At 35.2% G+C, this 14866-nt stretch overlaps 1 protein-coding gene across 1 annotated transcript in view; it reads left to right on the forward strand.

Moving 5' to 3' along the window:
• The window catches only part of Farsb (phenylalanyl-tRNA synthetase subunit beta), a 71537-nt gene that overhangs the window by 31302 nt on the left and 25369 nt on the right, over positions 1-14866 (forward strand). The window contains exons 14-15 of the mRNA XM_027941873.3: positions 3562-3654; positions 8623-8740. Of these exons, the coding sequence (XP_027797674.2) occupies positions 3562-3654; positions 8623-8740 (211 nt within the window). The remainder of the gene's footprint in view (positions 1-3561; positions 3655-8622; positions 8741-14866) is intronic.

The following is a 14866-nucleotide window of genomic DNA, read 5'->3' on the forward strand; positions in this document are numbered from 1 at the left end:
ACGTGCCTTTTCTGCTCAGCTGATTTTTTTTTTATTTTGACTAAATTATTTGTTCTGTGATTCTGTAAATGAGTTTTTAAATCTAGACTGCTAAAATTTCCAGACTATAAAAGAATACCTTTGTTACTAGAGATTGTACAGTTAAAAGAATGTTGAGAGGTTTCTGTATATAATCATAGGAAAAACATAAAAGTCTAGAAATATTGCCTTAAGTGATAGATGACAAAATATTTTATAGTTTCATGTGTTGAGGGTTCATAATGAATTGTATAACCAAATTTATGAAGTTAGAATATTTGGTCTTAATTTGGTTGTGGCTGTGCCCACTAGATGCCGCCCTGGTTAAGAGCTTGTGGACTGTTCCACATTAAACCTATTTCTTTGTCTTTGAACATGTTCACAAACATTTGCTTTGAGTTGAAAAGCTGACATAAAAGGCCTAAATCAGGAAATGAATTTTATTACAAAATCAGAAGGAAATCTCCCTCCCTTACCAGATTGACCATTTAAAAGAATAAAATATGTATGCAATTTGTAGGCTTTTTTCCTGTTGCTGAGTATTTCTGTGGTACCTGTGGTGGAGTTTTTGAGCATTCAAGTTTCAGTTTAACCTTAGGGAGGAGCTACTTCTTGCTCCCCAACTTAGTCCCAGCCCTGAAATTCTCAGACTTTTAGAGTATTTCAGAGACTGTCTAGATTTTCTAGTTTAGGCCTTGATTTTTCTGAGTCAGTAGTCACTCCTTCAATAGTTGTTGAGCATGTGTCATGTGCTAGGCATTATGCCAGCAAGGAAGCCTGAAACTGAAAGAGGACCTAAGTACCTAACACATTTTCCACAACAGCACCACCGTGACTACAGTCCTAGCCTTTGGATTCCTAGAGCCATTACCATTGTCTCCTTCTGTGTACACTACTTTTATAGCAGGCACCATGCCATTCGCACACACATGTTCTAGTCATGAGCATCTACAATTTTATGTAAAGGGAAATATAAAATATAACACTGAGAAATGTACTTTTTATTTTTTTAAAAGTTTTTTAAATATTTATTTTTTAGTTATAGTTGGACACAATACCTTTATTTCACTTATTTAGTTTTATGTAGTGCTGAGGATCAAACCCAGGGCCTCGTGTGTTCGAGGCAAGCGCTCTACCGCTGAGCCACAACCCCAACCCCATATTTTAAAAAAATTTTTAATTTGTTCTTTTTAGTTATACATGACAGTAAAATATATTTTGATATATATACATGGAGTATAACTTCCCATTCTTGTGGTTGTACATGATATGGAGTAACATTGGTCATGTGCTCATATATGAACATAGGAAAGTTATGTCTGATTCATTCTCCTGTCTTTCCTGTTCCCATCCCCTTCCCTTCCTTTCATTCCCCTTAGTCTAATTCAGTGAACTTTTATTCTTCCCTTCTCCCCATTTTTTAAATATGTAAGTGGCATAGGAATCAACAAATTCTCTTTTTGATGGATTTGAACTTCACAGATCCCATTGAGTAAACCATGACAGTTCTCCTCCCTACTTTTAATCCTGTTTTCCTTCCCAGATCTAATTGCTGTTAGAATTCTGGCATTAGTTTTCCCTGCCCTTCTATGTTAGTGGTACATTCTGATGTAATTATGTAGCTTGGAGTATCTTTGGAAGAACACATAAGCTGAGTTCCACAAATAACTGCAGGGAATGTTTACCCTATGCTAAGGCTCTATGTACAAAATTCCGTTTCTTTTCTCTCAGCCTTGTGTAGTAGGCCTTTCTGTCTTCCACAGTACTTAATTTGAGAGTCACTCATCCCACTCCCTGTTGTCAGTTGACTGTGGACCAGATTCCAGCCCAGGCCTGTTTTTTCATCCAAATCTAGTGACTGAATTGTCATACTAGAGATGTTTGTCATATTAGCCTGTTTGGTTGTCCAGAGTCACTTTTTAATACATTTGTTGTTTGTCACGGGAGGAAAAGAGAGGTGCTAGAGTGTTTCAGATTTCAAATAACAGTTTTCCTGTAGGATTTTCACCATTGGAATTCAGTGTTTGAAAAGTTACACATTTTATAAGGAAACCTAAACATCACTGAGTTAAGATGGCCTGTATTGTTACATACGGTTTAATACAAGAGTGACAGTCATTCTTTTTTTTTTGCGAGGGAGGGGAATACCAGGGATTGAACTCGGGAACATTTGACCACTGAGCCACATTCCCAGCCCTATTTTGTATTTTATTTAGAGACAGGGTCTCACCAAATTGCTTATTGCCTTACTTTTTGCTGAGGCTGGCTTTGAACACATGATCTTCCTTCCTCAGCCTCCTGAGCCACTGGGATTACAGGTGTGCATCACTGCACCTGGCCCATGACCATTGTTCTATTCCTTGACTACCCAAGTATAGTAAGCAATTCATATCCCATCATTATGATTTTTGCTATATCTGCATACTTGTAGTAATGTTTTTCATTTAAGATTGGCTCAGTTTTAAAACTAAATATCCACTTACCATTTTCTACCTCTGCAGCCTAAGCAGATCAGGGAATTCTTCTTTGCTAGGCTTGGACATGGCTTTGGGATCTTTCCCAAGAGAGCATGATAGGAATCACTAGAGCTGGCTTTGGCATTAAATGAATTCTTTTTACCATGTCAGTTTTTCTACCTCCCCCCCTTTTTTTGAGTGATATACATGCCAATTATTCCTTGAAAATTGTTTTGTAGAGCAGTACAATGGGCGATCATTTATTCTCTGCCAGGCAGTTAGAATGCATTATCTTCTTATCTGATTTATTATTGGGCTTGATGTATCTTAATAGTTGGTTTTATTTTCATAACTTTTGCCTGCTGTCCTGGTTTCTGAGGTGGACAAGCATTTTCTTTTCTTTCTTTCTTTTTTTTTTTTTTTTTTTTGGATGCAAGGGTACTTAGCAGTTTGCTACCATGAGCTTTATCAAGCAGGTGCAGGGAAATTAAATGATAGAAAAACTTTGGGCAGAATTCAGGCCACTTGAATTCTCTCCAGTTCTACCATTCTGCACACAGAGTGGATTCAGCAAGGTTTTCATTCATTGCTAGTCAAAACAGAAAGTCATCGGAAATTCCAAGGAGGCAGAGAGAATTTCTGATTGGAATCATTAGGGACATTTTTGTGGAAGAAGTGGAAAAGAGGTCATTTAAATAGAGCTTCAGGGAATGGCTGCATGTGGGGGTGGGAGGCATTTCAAGTAAAGGCAGGGAAAAGTATAAGGTTCAGGAGGGTATGGACCAGGGAATTAGGAGATTAGAAAGATAAATGGGAGGCTAGCTTAGCAAGGACCTGGGTATAGGTTTTACTACCATCTCCACTTGAGAAATTTACTTTAGCTGCATATCCTGGCTAGAACTCATCATAACAGAATTATTAATGTTAAATTATATCTTCTTTGGTCCTGAAATTGATGAATTAATTACTAAAACTTACATATAGAGAATATAAATTGCTGAGACCATTGCAGGTTGACTGATAGCATTCCTTTTTAAATTACATTTATGCATTTTCCATATTAATGTATTTTGTGTGTGCTTTTTAGTGCTCCCAAGAAGATATTGCTGATAAACTTGGTTTGGATATCTCTGCAACAAAGGCAGTCCACATAAGTAACCCTAAAACAGCTGAGTTTCAGGTAAAATTTTAAGTATGTAAGAATTTGTGTAAGAACTGAGAATTAGTACATTATTTAGAAAAATTCCTTGGTTATTATGCCTCTGGTGGTGAAATCAGAATTTTTTAATAGTCTCTTCTTAGATAAGTTTATAGTTGATTCTTATATGCTTTGTGGATCAAAATTCTTAACATATGTGTATGTGGTGGGATCAAACCCAGGTATTTACACATACTAAATAGATGCTCTACCACAGAGCTACCAGTACCTAAATTTCTTTCTCTCTCTTTATATTTTTACTTTAGCTGCATATCCTGGCTAGAATATATATGTATTTTTTTTTTATTAAGGTTCTGGGGCCTTATGTAAGTCAAGCAAGTCCTTTACCACTGAGCTACATCCCTAACCCTAACACTTCTAATCTTTTGATTATAGTTGTTGCATTTTTTTTTTTTTTTTTTTTTTTTTACAGATCTGGTTCAGTCTCTCTTAACTGAAATTTCCATTTTATAATTGTATACTCTTGTCAGATTTTCATCTCTTTTCCATATATCTGTGATAAATGAATCAACACCAGTTATCTAATACCTCCATAAGTCATTCACTTTGAAATTAGCTATTAAATCAGTTCTTGACTGTGCTGCTTTGTTTTTCATTATAGTTGCCTTATTGGCAGTTTCATTTAGAGTTTAAGAATATTTAAATACTTTAATAGAGAATGTTAAGTGATTTATATTACAGTTTGGGATATTAACTATTAAAAGGGAATTTCAAGGTTATAATGTCTTTGCTTATTAACTTTCAATAGTCCCTATCTCTTTCATATCAAGGCACTCTCACCTCATTTTTCTTTTATATTTTTTTAACCCAGGCTTCTAGAATTAAGCGGAATGTTAGAACAAGAAGGATCTGCTTTTAAGAAAGTTAATGCTATCATAAATAATATATGAACTCTTTGATTTTTAGTTAGTTTCTTTGGACCTTGATTTTCTTTTCCTTTTTTTAAAAATACTTACAGTTGTAGATGAACACAATGCCTTTATTTCATTTTTTTATGTGATGCTGAGGATTGAACCCAGTACCCCATGTGCTAGACAAGCACTCTACCACTGAGCCACAACCTGAGTCTCAGGCTTTAGTTTACATTTATGTTAAAATAGGGCATTGGGTTAGTTTAAAAATTCCACATTTTGGGACTAAGAATATAGCTCAGTTGGTAGAGTACCTACCTTGCATGCACAAGGCCTTTGGTTTAATCCCCAGCACCACAAAAAAAAAAAAAAAAAAAAAAAATTCCCCGTTTTATGTATACAACTACATACTAATGTGGCAAATTAGACTAATATTTGCATAGAATGATTTTTCAGTAAATCTTAAGTACATTTTTATTATTATTCGCTAATTTCAAATGTGAACCCCCCCCTGCTACACACACACACACTTTTCATTTGTCAGGCATGGTAGATTTCTTGAGATGTGGTAACTGCTATGGTTTTTAGGATTTATATCCTAGCTTATCTATTTTATGTAAGTGGAGGGAAACTAATCATCAGTGTACTGTCTCACTACAAATAGTTGTGGTTTAGCTTAAGAGGCACCATTTTGGTATAGAATACATTAGAGATGATTAGAGATGAGAGATTATCTTTTAGATTTGACAGATACCTATATTTTACCTCTGTTTTTATATTCTACCACTTCTAGTATGGCTAATAGGTTTACATTTATTTATGGTTAAATTAAATGGAAAATTATTCATGGTCTTATACAGAATTTTCCTGCATTATTCTAAACCTTGGATTTATTTCTCATAATAGATGTTGTTAAAAAAATGGACAAGACAAGAAAAATATTATTTAGGTAAAATATGTAAAATTTCATTCTAATCATTGTAAACAAAATTATAAAATATTATTTCTCTTCCCCCCAAATTAATTTGTATCCTTAAATGTCCATTTCATCTTTTTTTTTTTTTAGTTTGAGTTGGTATTCAAATGAGGTTTATGCATCAAGATAGATTGATATGCTTCTCAAGTCTTATTCTGCAGGTTGCTCATCTACTTTTTTTTTCTTCCTGAAGCCCGCCCTTTCAATTTGTTGAAGAAACTGGGTCATTTGGCTTGTAGAATTCCCACATTTAGGATTTTGCTGAATATATTCTAGTGGTCCCTGTATTTTCTGTAAACTGGTAGTTAACTCTGGAAGCTTGATTCGATTCAGCTTAATTTTTTTTTTTTTTAAAGAGAAAGAGAGAGAGAATTTTTTTTTAATATTTATTTTTTAGTTTTCGGTGGACACAACATCTTTGTTTGTATGTGGTGCTGAGGATCGAACCTGGGCCGCACGCATGCCAGGCGAGCGCGCTGGTGCTTGAGCCCCAGCCCCAGCTTAATTTTTTTTTGTATTGCTGTTTTTAACTAAGCACATAGGTCTACTATGAAGTAAACTAAAAAAATTAAGGAAAGCTGTCTCAAAAGTTGCTTGTCTAGCTGGGCATGGTGGCAAGTATCTGTAATCCCAGATGTTTGGGAGGCTGAGGTAGGAAGATCATAGGTTCAAGGCCAGCCTAGGCAACTTAAACCCTGTCTCAAAATAAAATGAAAAATAAAAATGGCCAGGGATGTAGCTCAGTGTTATAGTGCTTGCCTAGCATGTGGAAGGCACTAGGTTTGATCCCCGTTCCACAAAAAGAAAAAAAAAAGTTTGTTTACATTCCAATAAATTAAATTTCTTTTTCCTTCACATCGTAGTCCCCCCCCCCTTACAAATTAGGTACTGTAAGAGATTAACAATAGCTAATAATAAAGTGGAGCAATTGTAATAGTGTACTGAAAATGAAGGTTATGTGTGAATGTATTTTGTTTCTCCCAAATACCTAATTTTACTGTAGATCATAGGCATCTCACCATACTGTATTTTTTTTCTTAAATTAGAACTTTAATCTTTTCATTTAAAGGAAATACTTCACAGCTGTTCTTTACAATATCTGAATTGCCAGCATCACTGTTCTTGCCTTTTGGGGCCACTATTCAATAAAATGAAGGTTTACTTAACATGCATACTGCCATAGGTAACCTGATAACTGAGCTAACTTCCCAGTGCCTGTTGGGCAGAGGGTACTTACAGTGGGTACACTGGACAGGGAGCTGATTGGGAGCCCTCATTATGCTGCTCAGAATGATACTCAGTTTAAAACTTGCGTACTATTGTCAAACCATAGTTGACCACAGTAAACTGAAACTATGGAAAATGAAACTTAGAATAAAGAGGCATACTATAGTTTTATTTCTGTGAATGGTTTGGACACTTTTTCCTCATTGTTAAGGTGTATAGTACTTATAAAAGACCAAGCTGAAGGCTAATCACAGTTTACTGGTAGAATGATTAGAAAGGTGTTCTTTTCTTCCTTCAGCACAGGATCCAGCAAATCCCCTTAGGGCTTTCTGTAACTTGTGTAGAATCTAACAAGCCTACAGTTTTAGCTGGGATATCAGAGGAAACCTCTGTAGGAGAGAACGTTTGAGCAGAGATGTGAAGGAAGTGAGGTAGCCATTTGTCAATCTGGAGGAAGACCACATGAAGAAGAGGAAAGAGCAAGGGCTGAAGCCCCACAATGGGAGACCAGCTTGCTGACCTGTGCAGTACCCAGTGTGGCTGGAGTGCAGTAAGCTAGGAAGAGCAGAAGCAGTTGAGGTTAGGGAGGGAGCCAAGGCCAAATCCTATAGGGCCCCATGTAGGACATGTATTTTTTTTTTTTTTCAAAATTTAATGGAAAACTGTTGATAGTTTTTGAGGGGGGAGTTATATGATTGAATTACGTATCGAAGGACTGTGAAGATTGGACCGTAAGATGGACAGAAATAGCCTTAGAAGCTCATGACATAGTTTTGGGCAAAACAGTGGTGCTTGCCATATGCAGTGGTACTCGCCTATAATCCCAGTGATTCAGGAATGCTGAGGCATTGCAAGTTCAAGGTGAGCCTCAGCAACTTAGCAAGACCCTGAGAAGCTTAGTGAGACCCAGTCTCAAAATAAAAAAATTAAAAGGGTTGGGGATGTGGTTTGGTGGTAAAGTGCCCTGGGGTTCAATCCCCAGTACTCTGTCCCCTACCCCCCAAAAACCAGTTGTGCTTAGTAGGAATATGTAACAACAAATCTTACTGTTACACATAGTATACTACAATAATAAAAAGGGAAGAAAAAAAATAATGTTGCTTAGAGGCTGCTGTAGAGTATAGCAATAATGTCATATCACTGCTCATAAAACCCATCTATTAACATATGTTGAAATAAAGTGAGAAATTTATCTCAGACAAAAGGAGTGAAGTTTTGCTTTTTTTTTTTTTTTTTTTTAAAAGAACTGGGATATACATTTCTTTGACTGGTAAGAATGAAATAACTATAAATATTTTCTTATTTGCTTTAGTGAATAAAAAACGAGAACTACATCACAGCCTGCCCATTGGCGGCTATATAATTTTTTAATGACTACATATTTATATTCTATTTTCCTTCTTGTCCTGGTATTTTAATTGCATGTACGTTTTCCCTGGTCCTGGTTTTTAAAACTTTGATTAATTCATGTTTAATTCACTTAATTATTGGTATTTCTTGTCATCTACTTCATTTACTTCTGAAATGGGGCAGGATATGAAAATTTACATATTTGAAATCTTGAAAGCCAGCTTTCATTTTAAAAATGATAATGGAATAAAATAACCAATCCTTAGGTGAGAGCAGTCATATTTTTAGTTAGTCTTGTGTGTCACTTATTTTTTTTAATCAATTTATTATTTTTTGTTTTATAAGTTTGGAATTGAGAATATTTTCAGTTCTTTTAGTTCAGTTCTGGGATTTAAAATTAACTTAAAATTTTAGGCATTGCATTTTTCAGAAGTATGGTCCTCAGAAGCCATGCATTCAGTGCTTTGTCTTTTCTGCCTGTTTGGGTTCTATTTGGTTAGTGCAATTTTGCGTCTTTTCCTGTAGGTGGCACGCACTACCCTTCTTCCTGGCCTCTTAAAGACCATAGCAGCAAATCGGAAGATGCCTCTTCCTCTGAAACTGTTTGAAATCTCTGACATTGTAGTAAAAGATTCTACCAAAGGTAGGAATGAGTCACTTTGACTTGTTACTTTTAAAGCATTTTTTTATTATGAAAATTTCAGTTCTGTGTAAAAGTAGAGAATATGGTATAATTATCCCTGTGAATCTATCATATATCTTGTAACAGTTAACAACCCATCTTTCATCCATATCCTTGCTAATCACCATATATAATGTGTATATATATATATATATATATATATATTTTTTTTTTTTAGTTGCAATGCTGAGGATAAACCCAGAGCCTTGTGCTTCTAGACAAGCACTCTACCACTGAGCTATAGCCCCAGCTATCCCTCACCTTTTGTGTGTGTGTGTCACAGGATCTTGGCTAAGTTGCTGAGACTGGCCTTAAATTTGTGGTCCTCTCGCCTAACCTCCTAAGTTAATAACAGGAGTGTGCCACTGCACCTGGCTTCCACATTATTTTAATGTGAATAATTTCATCATCAAATACTTTAATTCATATTTCTGAAAGATAAGGACCATCACTTTTTTTTGTTTTTTAATAACCCAACAATACTATCACACTTTACGGTCAAATTTCCTAGTGTTTAAATTTTCCCAATTGTTCCATAGATTTATTTTTGAATCAGAATCCTGTCAGTGTCCAAATATTTAGTTACTATGTCTCTTATTTGTTTGAATGGAAAACACATTTTAATAATGTCTATGAAGAGCCCTATTAAAACCTCAACTTGAGAAACACCATGAAGGCTCAGTGGTAGAGGTGCTAAGCACATTCTTACATGTGTGAGACCCCCTGGGTTTAATCCCTAGCACTGCAATAAATAAATGTAAAAAATGAAAAAGAAAAACACTGAAATATTTTTTGTTATATCACATAATTTACTTACATATCATTTTAATGTGCTTGATATCATTTTAGTTTAGCAGTAATTGCTCAGTTGTACCAGTGATTTTTTTAGCATGTTTATCATATTTGTCCTTTTTGAGTATGGTTTAGACTTTGAGTATAGCAAGTTTCTTGATCTGTCACTTGGAGTAACAGTGGTTATTTAATACACATATCATAAATTTACTAAGTATCTAAACTTGATTGACAAAGAAGTCTGTCTCAAAATCCATGTCTCCAGTCTCTGATGCAAGTCTGACTGGAGCACTGTGCAGTGGTCCCTTGGTGAGTAGTGTCTCAAATGACTCCATTGTTGGCAGATTCCTGGGTTCCCTGAATTTTATACATCAAATTCTAGCAGCATTTATTCAGTGGTTCTTACTCCAAACTCTGCAAGACTCGGAGTGTTTTCTTTTGAATTAGTTGACAGAAGCAAAAACCTTTTTCTCATTTTTTTTTTTTTAAGATTCTAGTAGGCATCATTCTTAACTATCAAGTTCATCTTGGAAACTGATGTTCTGGAGGTATAAACACCTTGATTTTCACATGGAGACTCTCCCTAAAAAACTTTTTTCATCCATCCAAGATTCAATTCTGTCTGTTTTCCAATATTGTTCCATTTAACAAATTGGAAAATTCAAACAAGAAAACTGGTAATTTGCCCAGGGCTTTATAAAATATTGAACTTCGAGATGGGGCCAGAATTTAGGTCTTAGTGGACATATCCTTAGAGAATAAATGTTCGTTTTAATATCAGCTTATGTAAAATTTTCTTTGGGTAATAAATAGATTTGGAAAACATTTTTAGTGCCAGCTGAAGAAAGTTTTGAGGATTCTTGTGACTTAAATTCTCCATTAGTACAGATAGCTGGAAATTTGTTAATAAAATTGCAATGTCACATTTATCTGTTTACTTTGGCTTTTTTTTTTTTTTCCAACTTAGTTCTTTGAGTTTTATGTTGTCTTGTTCTTTGATGATCTTTTTGTTTATAAATGTAAAATTAGGTTAATTACACCAGATTTCCTCAAGCTTTGTAATACTCTTTTAGCAATGGTCCTTCCCTAATTGCCAGGCTCCCTAAGGGCTCTGCAGGGCTGGGCATGTTCACAACCAGGAAGCTCAGAGTGAAGATGAGGGCAAGGAGCAAGCTGGGGTCCCACAGTTGCTTTGAAGAAGGTTTGGGTGTAAGCTTCACTGTGTTGCCATTCTGTGTAGAAATGCCTTAGTTGTTTTTCTTTTAATCTCTGTGTTGGAAATACACAGGTATAGACCTCTCTGCTTCTCATTCTGGCTTCAGTGCCCAAATTTTGAGAAACTCCCCTGAAGAGACATTGGTCACAAGTGCTAGAGCTGTCTCTCATTTTTTTTTTTTTTTTTTAAACAATTCACCTAGTGATTACCCCCAAAACCCAGTTCTTATTATTTTTATTTGAAAGATTTGCACTTTTTTTATTTGTTGTAATCTGTTCCACCTGGAGAATAGTTCTTGTCTTGTTTGTTCCTTTTTTTAGTTGAAATTATTCTGTTCTATTTTCCACATTGATTTAATTTCTGATTCTAGTTTTGCCCATTGTCACACACTGGTTTATTCTTTTTCTTTAATGTTTTCTATCTTATCGATAGGATTTGAAAAATGAAGGGAGGTAAATGCACTCAGTAAATCTACCATCTTGAAAACATTGGTTTAATGTATTTGGAGTATGTTTTGTGTTTAGGTGGGCCTGGATTTTATTTCATAACAAAAGAAGCCTTTCTGATGGAATATTCTAAATATGTACATGTGGGTTCCTGCCTGTCATATGGTGTACATAGAGGACTCTGTAGGAGAGGCAACACGGCATCACGGTTCTGCAGACACTATAGCCACAGTGCCTGGCATTTCAGTCATGGTTCTCATTTACCAGCCGCTTCTCTTTAGGCAGTTTATTTAATCTCCTGTGGCTCAGTTTCTTCACCTGTACAATGGGGATAATGATAACACTTACTTTGTTAAAAAGGATTAAGTGAAATTAACATTTGGAAAGTTCCAGCTACAAAGTATGCAATATTTAGTGTTGCTCTAATTAGGGTTTTAATAGTCCTGATGGCCAAATAACCAGCTTCCTGATCTTTGGGAATTTTCTAGAATGGGTAAAAAAGCCTCAGCTATCTCCAAAAGGTTAATGTTGCCTAGCTGAGGCATTGGGGGCAGATTTTTATCTTAACCTTAGACTTAATTGGTTTTTCTTCTGTCATGTTCTTTTCTTTGTAGGATGAGAAACAAAGACATACTAATATAGGAATTTACTTAAGAAAACAGGAATGTTATTTTTGAAGGAATTTGTTACCTCCTATTTTTCAATGAATTGACACGCACGTTTTTACTGCCTATCAAATCAGTAACCTCTTGTCTGTTGAGTTTACCTTAGCCATCTCATCCTAAATAATTAAATTTTTTGAAGAAAAGGTTCTAATTAATCAAAAGTTAAAAGAGGAGTTTTCCAATTAACACAAAAATGTCCCCAAAATCTTAATGATGGAAGTAGTTCCCTAAACTATAGGTTCAAAGGGGTTGGAGATGTTTGGCAATTATGAGCTACTCTCATCCAGCACATTAGTAGAAAGTATTTTTGAGTTCTTTTTCATTTTTAGGGGTTGCTTTAGAGGATAATAGAAAGCTTCCAGTCTTGAAGGAGACAGATTTGTGAGTAGATTCTTTGAGTTCATAATCAGAGAGAATGTCCAAAGTGCCCTGGGAATGCAGAGAAAGGAGTGATAATGGTTATTGACTTTTTTCAAAATGTTAAGAAAAACCAACACTTCCAGCCTCATATCAATTTCAGGTCAGCAAGCATATCTTCCAAAATAGAATGAAAATGGAATCTACTGGATTTCAACATGACTCACACCATTCTATCTGACCTGCATTTCTGTAGGAACGGCTACTAGCTCCTAGACATAACTGGACATTTCTTATTCTAGTGTGGACTCTCTTGACTGACCATCCATGTTGAGTGAGACTGTCAGTCTGCCAATTTAGAGGCTGATTCAGGCATACTTTACACTCAGTAAATCTTCTCTAAACCAGATAGGTTCAGGTTCTTTGAGGGTGAGCCAGTTACTGCACTTACTGAGTTTCAAAATCTGAAGTTGCTGCAACATTTTTAAAAAATAGTCATGATTCAAGGGAGTAAGCTGATTTATCCCTGTGGTTGGTCAAAGTGGTATGTGATTTGGGAACTAGAGGTTGAATGTTGATTCTGCCTGGGGTAAATTTTTCAGCTTTATTACAGGGAATTCAGCAGAGGAGCATTGAAGCTGCCATATCAGGCTGCTGTGTGAGTTAATGGTTGGTTTCAGTAGATGATACTTTTGTTCTTTTTGTTCAGTGTCAAGAATAACTAAACTATGCACTGAATAGTAAGAATTAACTGTAGGAGGGCAAAGAACCTAAATGTGAATTGCTGATCTTTTTGCTCAAACAGCAAAGCAAATATATTTTGTACAATCCAATATTCTGGCTTTAACATAGACTGAATTCTGTAATCACAATTTATTCCTCAGTGATCTCTGAAGCTGCCAGTATGCCTACAATCTCACTGAAATGGCAAGATACGACATATCACTGGGTTGAGGGAGTTTCAGTTGAAAAGGAGAAAGAACCTAAGATGAATTATTTTGGCTTTGTAAAGTGTAGAGGAAGGTAATTTAGATAAGCAGGATACAAATATCCAGTTGTCTTTTTCTTTGTCCTGGGGATTGAACCCAGGGCGCTTGACCACTGAGTCACGTCCCCAGCCCTTTTTTTTCCTGTGTTATGTCCCTATAGAGAACCTTCATCATCATATTGCCAGCATTTCAACTGCATTTAAAATTCTTTGGATTTTAGTAGATGTTATAGTAAATGGAATAGATTGAAAGGCCTTTGACCACTGATAGGGCTGGGCTGTAGTAATGAAGTAGGCTTACTCTGTGCCTTCACTTCTTGCTCAGAACACTTCTATATTCTCCAGAGCATGTTAGCAGTCCTGGTTTAAACTGTGCTTTCCCACCCATCACTGTCTAGTTTCTAAAATCACACATTTCTTTCTGAAGTCTTTCTAAATGAGAGGTTGATCTACTTCTCCATACCCTACTTAGTATGAAGATGGAAATTCAGAATTTTTAAAAAACTTTTAATTGCAATATATATTTAAGGTTCTGTTTCTTTCTCCTCCTTTGACCACCACGTCTGTTGTAGAACATAATAAACTCTCTTGGCATTTATGATTGGGTTTGATCTTTTCATTTGCCATCAGTTTGTACCACATATGTACGTCAGTGTTTGTCTTGTATTCTAAGCTATTAAAATATAGGGGCACATGTAAGGCCGTGGGTTCAATACCCAGTGTCACAAAAATAAGAAGAGATAGGTAGGTAAAAAAAAGGTAGGTTGGTAGGTAGATGAACCAGATATATATATATATATATATATTTTTTTTTTTTTTTTTTTTTGGTTTAACTATAAGCTTGATAAAGAGCTCAGCAAAAGCATTTCACTATGGGCTTGTGAACTACTTCTCTGAGAAATTGTCCATTTATTCTGGAACCCTCAAATAATGGAAGATTATCTAGCATCCACATGTGGAATGTGGTTTTCTGAAAAGGGCTTATGTCATCAGTCTGGATTAATTTAATTTCACTATTTCATATTTTTGGCATGTAGAATTTCCAATTAATAATTCAAAAAATATGGGTGTAAGGGGCATTGACATTAACAATTTTTGAAGTAGCATCATTCACATATGTGATGGCATTTTAACTGTGTAAATATATCATTTTTAATATAGAAAGTTATTTTAGTATGTTTGGTTCCACATAGTTAAGATCTGCTAACGTGAGTATAATGTACTCTGTCATGCATTGAATGTTGTATTTTTTTAATAGATAAAAATCCATTCCAGGTTTATGCTAACTAAATAAAAGCCAACCCACAAGGACATAACTTTTTCCCTCATGAATTGAAAAGGTCATAGATTTTTTCCTCACATTTGTTTCTTGGCTTTTCAGCATTAGTTAAAAAAGAAAAGTCTGTACTTTTATACTATAATATAGTACAATATAGAAGCATTTTAAGGCAAATTATTTCTAAGATTTCTTGTGTTTTAAAAATTGAAAATTTATTTGTAATGTCCATAAAAGCTCTCATGAATGTATATTTTTAATTCAGACTAATTTTGTTCTTTTCCTACTTAAAAAGTAAAGTACCCAACTCTTCCCCAATCCTATACTTGGAATTGGTTTTTAGACTT

This window comes from Marmota flaviventris, chromosome 11 (assembly GCF_047511675.1).
Source record: "Marmota flaviventris isolate mMarFla1 chromosome 11, mMarFla1.hap1, whole genome shotgun sequence".
Classification (NCBI taxonomy): domain Eukaryota; kingdom Metazoa; phylum Chordata; class Mammalia; order Rodentia; family Sciuridae; genus Marmota; species Marmota flaviventris.